We start from the raw sequence: 5870 nt of genomic DNA, 5'->3' as shown, positions 1-5870 counted from the left end.
CATGAACGATGTGGTCACACCCATATTTAGGATTCTGTGAAAAAATCGTCGAAGAAGAAGAAGGTGTAAGGCTCAGAGCCTCCAATAGCTGATGGTTCGTGAACACGTATCAACATGTTAAAAACAGACATTTTCCTTTACATTCTGATGTTCACATACGCGGGTTTTGTAAAAATAAAAATAAAAGTAAAAAAAGTTACAGAAATAAACAAATGTGACTATTAAGAGGCCCCAAAAGCTCATGGTCCATCAACAATCATCAAAGCGTTCTGAAAGACACCCCCCCCCCCCCCCCCCTTCACATTCTGATCTTCACAGAAACAGGTTTCGTGGACAAAAAGCGCCGAAGAAGAAAATATCTGATAGGCTCCGAAAGCTGACGTTCAATGTACAAGTATCAAAGCGTTCCGAACCCCCCCCCCCCCCCCCCCCCCCTTCACATTCGGGTCTTGACATCGGTAGGCTTCGTGGACGATTCTCCGTTAACGGGGTGCACAGACACGGGTGGCTGGCTGGAGATGACCGCCGCTCGCTGAATGCTGGGCGAGTGCTTGTAGTCCGGGTGGACATACACGTCCTTGTAGTGAGGGTCAAGCCAGCGCGGCTGGAAAGTGGTGCTCGGACACTGACCGCATGTTCCTGCTCTGAATCGTCTCGTGCTCGCGAGCTTCCGTCATCGCCCTCGGCCGCCCCTCGTACATCATGGCTAGTGTGTCCTTTCCGGCAATCACCGCTACGTCATTTCCGTTTCCGTTCTCCTTGCGTAGCGCGCGCTCTTCCATCTTCTTGGTGCTGCTCCCGCATGCGCAGACGGGCTTCCCTTCGCGCATGCGCCGCTTGGTACGGACGGTGAGGGGGATGAGGAGGGCGAAGAAGCAGACGGCGATGACGACGATGCCGACGTAGATGGCAGCCCCTTGGCGCGTAGGCTCCTCGTGGTCAATCTTGATCACAAAGGCCAGAGGGTTGGACACGACGCGGTCATGTTCACCCTTCACGCGCCGTATGGCCACCACCTGCAGTGAGAGAGAGATGGATACATTGATGAAAAAATAGAAGAAAAGTTTGACGTGAATGAATAAATGAATTAGTAAATATATTTAGGCATGCCTCAGTTTCGGAAGAATTTGGACTTGTACGTAGTATAAAGCCACCGCCTGGAGTGATGGAGAGAAATAGATGAATAAATTGATGACAAAATAAACGCAAAGATTGATAAATATGAATAAATGAATGAATTAATGAATTAGTAAACATGTAGAAGTAGGCATGCGTCATTCTCGCGAGACTACAGAATTTGCTCGCTCTCGTAGTTTCAGCGTCTGGTATACAGCCACCACGCGGAGTTATGAAGACAAATAAATCACCCAAAGTCGGGGTACCATCCGGAAAAAATGCCCCTAATGGTTTAACACTTAGACAACATTAATCATCATGGAGAAAAAGATGAATAAATCGATGGAATAAACAGATGAAAATGTAGATGAATAAATGAACGAACGGATGACTGACTGAATGAATGAGGGTGGGAATTAAGGAACGAAGGAATCAAATACATTAAATGCAAATAAGCAAATAAAGGATCGACTTCCTCTCTCTTTATCTCTGTCTCACTGTCTGTCTCTGTCTGCCTCTCTCTTTATCTCTGTCTCACTGTCTGTCTCTGTCTGCCTCTGCATATGTCTGCCTCTCTCTTTATCTCTCCCTCTCAATTTCCCCCTCCCCCTCCCTCTCTCCCTCTTCTCCCTCCCCCTCCACCCGTCAACTCACCCAGAACGCAATCTCATCCACCTCCGTGAAGGTGCCAGGGTTCTCCACCACGATGTCCAGATCCTCGTTGACGGCGAAGGCCAGGTCCTCGTCCACCCTGGCAATGTTGCCCTGCTCTCCGCTCACGTCAATCTTCACCCCCTCGGGTAGGACTGGCTGCTGTGTCACGTGCTCAGGTGTTTGTGTCGTACTGGTGTCGTTACTCTGAAAGGATTTAAGAAACGGGTGACGAGTGAAATGAAATAAAATATATATCTGTCTCTCTTCCTCCTGTCTTTCTGTATGTCTGTTTTGTCTATCTGTCTCTCTTTCTATCTCTCTCGCTCACTCTGTCTCTCACTCTTTCTCTCTCTCCCCCACTCTCTCTCTCAACCCCCCGCCTCTCTCTCTCTCTCTCTCTCTCTCTCTCTCTCTTTCTCTCTCTCTCTCTCTCTCTCTCTCTCTCTCTCTTTCTCTCTCTCTCTCTCTCTCTCTATCTCTCTCTCTCTCTCTCTATCTCTCTCTCTCTCTCTCTCTCTCTCTCTCTCTCTCTCTCTCTCGGGTGGGTGATGAAAGCAACAGGGTTTGCCTCTTGTTTCTTTGTCCGTTTGTTCGTTTGTTGTATTTGTTGTTGTTTTTTCGGGGTAGGGACTTGATCCGCTTGATTCCACATACCCTTGTGTTGCGGTAGAGTCTGAGCCTGAGGTACTTGGTTCGCTCCGAGGCCTGGAAGTGGGGCAGGCTGGTGTCCACGGGTACCTCCGAGCCTGGCAGGACGCTGTCCGGTATCAGTCCAAACGAAGACGTCGCGGACAGTCGGTACGGGTAGGCCACGAAGGGGTCATCGTGCACTGAAAGGTCAAGGCCATTGTTAAGGTCATTGGGTATGTTAAGGTCAAGGTCATTGTAAATGTGATTGGGTATGTTAAGGTCAAGGTCATTGCAGATATTATCAGTGGGTGCTTTATGGTCAAGGTCATTGTGATAGCCGTCGTGTACTGAAAGGTCAAGGTCAGTGTAAAGGTCATCGTGTTTGTCAAAGTCAAGGTTATCGTAAAAGTCATCGTGCACTTCTCTTCTTCTTCTTCTTCTTTGTTCATGGGCTGAAACTCCCACGTTCACTCATGTTTTCGCACGAGTGGGTTTGTACGTGTATGATCGTTTTTACCCCGCCATTCAGGCAGCCATACGCCGCTTTCGGGGGAAGCATGCTGGGTATTTTCGTGTTTCTATAACCCACTGAACTCTGACATGGATTACAGGATCTTTTCCGTGCGCACTTGGTCTTGTGCTTGCGTGTACACACGAAGGCGGATAAAACACTAGTAGGTCTGCACATAAGTTGACCTGGGAGTTCGGACAAATCTCCACCCTTAACCCACCAGGCGGCCGCGGCCGGGATTTGAACTCAAGACCTTCCGATTAGGAGGCCGATGTCTTTTCCACTGGGCCACTGCGCCCGTCCATCGTGCACTGAAAGGTCAAGGTCATTTTGAAAGTCATTGTGTACTCAGAGATGAAAATTATTGTGAGGACATCGTGCATGTCAATGTCACGTTCTGAAACAGCGTGATAAATTAGGCGGAAAACCTGGATCACGCGTTACATATTAGTTGAGTGACATATTACATACGCTTTTCTTCCCCCGTCCCCCTCCCGCCTCCCTCCCCTTCCCTTCTACATTTATTTTTGAGAATCCTGCACTTTGCTTTCTATAATGTTTTGTTCATGGTCAAAGTTAATTTGAGACTGTGTTTTCGAGTATATGGGGAAAAAAGGTTTGTTTCCGATGACAAAGCCAACACAATAAGGCTCGTTATTCACTTGCTTGCATTGTCTGCAAAATCGAACTTGGTCATTTTAATTCTTTCGTTTCTTTCTTTATTTGGTGTTTAACGTCGTTTTCAACCGTTCAAGGTTATATCGCGACGGGGAAAGGGGGGTGGGGGGGGGGGGGGGGGGGTGATCATTTTGATTACTTTTTTGCATTCAGTCAAGTAATGACTGAATGTCTTAACATTCGCGGAGAGTGAGGTTTGTCTCCCGATGTGTGTGTGTGTGTGTGTGTATGTATACAACTAACTTACCTAGCCTGGTTACTGGTGTGTTTTCTGTTTCTTTACACCCCCGGTATAGGGGTGTGTATAGGATTCGGTCGATGTGTTTGTTTGTTTGTTTGTGTGTTTGTGTGTTTATGTTCGCATATAGATCTCAAGAATGAACGGACCGATCGTCACCAAACTTGGTGAACAGGTTCTATACATTCCTGAGACGGTCCTTACAAAAATTGGGACCAGTCAAACACACGGTTAGGGAGTTATTGGTGGATTAAGATTCTACAAGGACTTATAGAGGGACATATTAATGGTCAAAGGGAAATAACCTTCTCAGTTGGTGGCAGTGAGAATGGTAAGGACGGGGGTGTTTTTCCTACCTCGGAGGAATTTCTTGTTTTATTTAAATCTATATATGTATGTGTGTGTGTGTGTGTGAGTGTGTGTGTGTGTGTGTGTGTGTGTGTGTGTGTGCGTGCGTGTGTGTGTGTATTTGTGTGTGTGTGTGTGTGTGTGTGTGTGTGTGTGTGATAAGCATTTCTCAGAAACTACCCGACGCATTTTCTTTAAATGTGATGCATACACTGCCGAGGGCATTTGTTTGTGTCACTTTTTCTCACATTTTTGATAGGGCTGTTTAATTTCTGAAACAGCCGTATCGTCACTTAGCCATATCACATTGTATAACTGTGCATGTTCCTGGTCGGCCGAGTCAAGATGTAACGGGAGTGTTTCGTGCCTACCTTTGATACCTGTCGGTTATTATTTGGATACACGTTGTTATCACACAATGTATCGAGCCTCACAATCATGTGTTCAGAGTCAGCTTTTGTTTGTGTGCTTGCTTATTTGTATGTTTGTTTGTTAATTGTGTTTGTTTGTATGTTTGCCAGTATGTCTGTGTGTCTGTCTATGTGTCTGTGTGTCTGTCTCTCTGGCTGTCCGTCCGTCCGTCTGTCTGTCTGTCTGTCTGTCTGTATGTATGTATGTCTGTCTGTCTGTCGACTGATTGACTGACTGTCCACGTAATTAAATGATGTATGAACAAAAGAATGTTATAAACACATCCGCAATTAACCTAAAACAACCCGGTCGCATACAATAACATTCTTATCTCACAGTGATTACCAAGATAACGACATAAACTTACCTGTCTCTCTCTCGTCAATCTCTACCGCCGAGGACAGCCTGAGAGACAGAAGCACCAGTATGCCTGAGCTCAGCGAGACAGAGATCTTCCTCATTGTCACCCGTGACCTTCCACGACTACCTAAACCAAACAAACAAAAATGTGACCCTCCACCACGGAATGAGTCGCATGTCACCTTTGCATGATTTTCATAATTTTACATTTTCCTAAAGAGTTGTTTTTGCTCTATCCAGTGGTGAAACCCGTTTTAGAAACGAGCGAAAACTGTTTGAGTTATAAGCCTGTGACTAAGGTGACCCTCACACTGTTACCAGACACTCCCCGGACTTATAAGTACTTATTATTATAAATACTAAGCCTAGCGCAGAACCGCGCGAGGTGACATGCGACTCATTTCGTGGTGGAGGGTCACAAATGTCTAGAAACCAAGATAAGTTTTAAGAGCCGAGTCAAGAAACATAACGCTTAATTATTTCACGAAAATACGTAGCATAAAGCTGAAGTTTTCTGTATAGTGTTTGTTGCACGTAGTAACAATATTTTGTGCACTGCACGACTACTAAATGCACAAAAGAAGGCATGGAAATAAACTGGGCGCAAACACACAGACACCAAATAACTATATCATCATCGTGGTCGTCGTCGTAGTCGCATCAATCATCATCAGAAACAACACAACAACAACAGCAACAAGAAGAACAAATCAACGAAGACTGATTTATAAGTGATACACGGACGTTTGTTTGTTTGATCGTTCGTTCTATTCCTTCTGCTGTTGTTGTAGTTGTAGTTGTTGTTGTTGTTGTTGTTGTTGTTGTTGTTGTTGTTGTTGTTGTTGTTGTTGTTGCAGTTGTTGTTGTTGTTGTTGTTGTTGTGGTTGTAGTTGTTGTTGTTTTATTTTTTTTCCTTTTTTATTT

At 45.5% G+C, this 5870-nt stretch overlaps 1 protein-coding gene across 1 annotated transcript in view; it reads right to left on the bottom strand.

The window, feature by feature from the left end:
• Positions 1–590: 590 nt before the first annotated feature.
• The window catches only part of LOC138955184 (uncharacterized), a 5500-nt gene continuing 220 nt past the window's right edge, over positions 591–5870 (bottom strand). Inside the window, exons 2-5 of the mRNA XM_070326846.1 lie at positions 4954–5073; positions 2425–2600; positions 1771–1974; positions 591–1016 (exon numbers count right to left, since the gene is read on the bottom strand). Coding sequence (XP_070182947.1) covers positions 591–1016; positions 1771–1974; positions 2425–2600; positions 4954–5047 — 900 coding nt within the window. The 5' untranslated portion in view covers positions 5048–5073. The remainder of the gene's footprint in view (positions 1017–1770; positions 1975–2424; positions 2601–4953; positions 5074–5870) is intronic.

Source organism: Littorina saxatilis, unplaced genomic scaffold (genome assembly GCF_037325665.1).
Source record: "Littorina saxatilis isolate snail1 unplaced genomic scaffold, US_GU_Lsax_2.0 scaffold_2274, whole genome shotgun sequence".
Lineage (NCBI taxonomy): Eukaryota > Metazoa > Mollusca > Gastropoda > Littorinimorpha > Littorinidae > Littorina > Littorina saxatilis.
The sequence above is the reverse complement of the archived record's forward strand: the minus strand, read 5'-3'. Positions and strand labels throughout refer to the sequence as shown.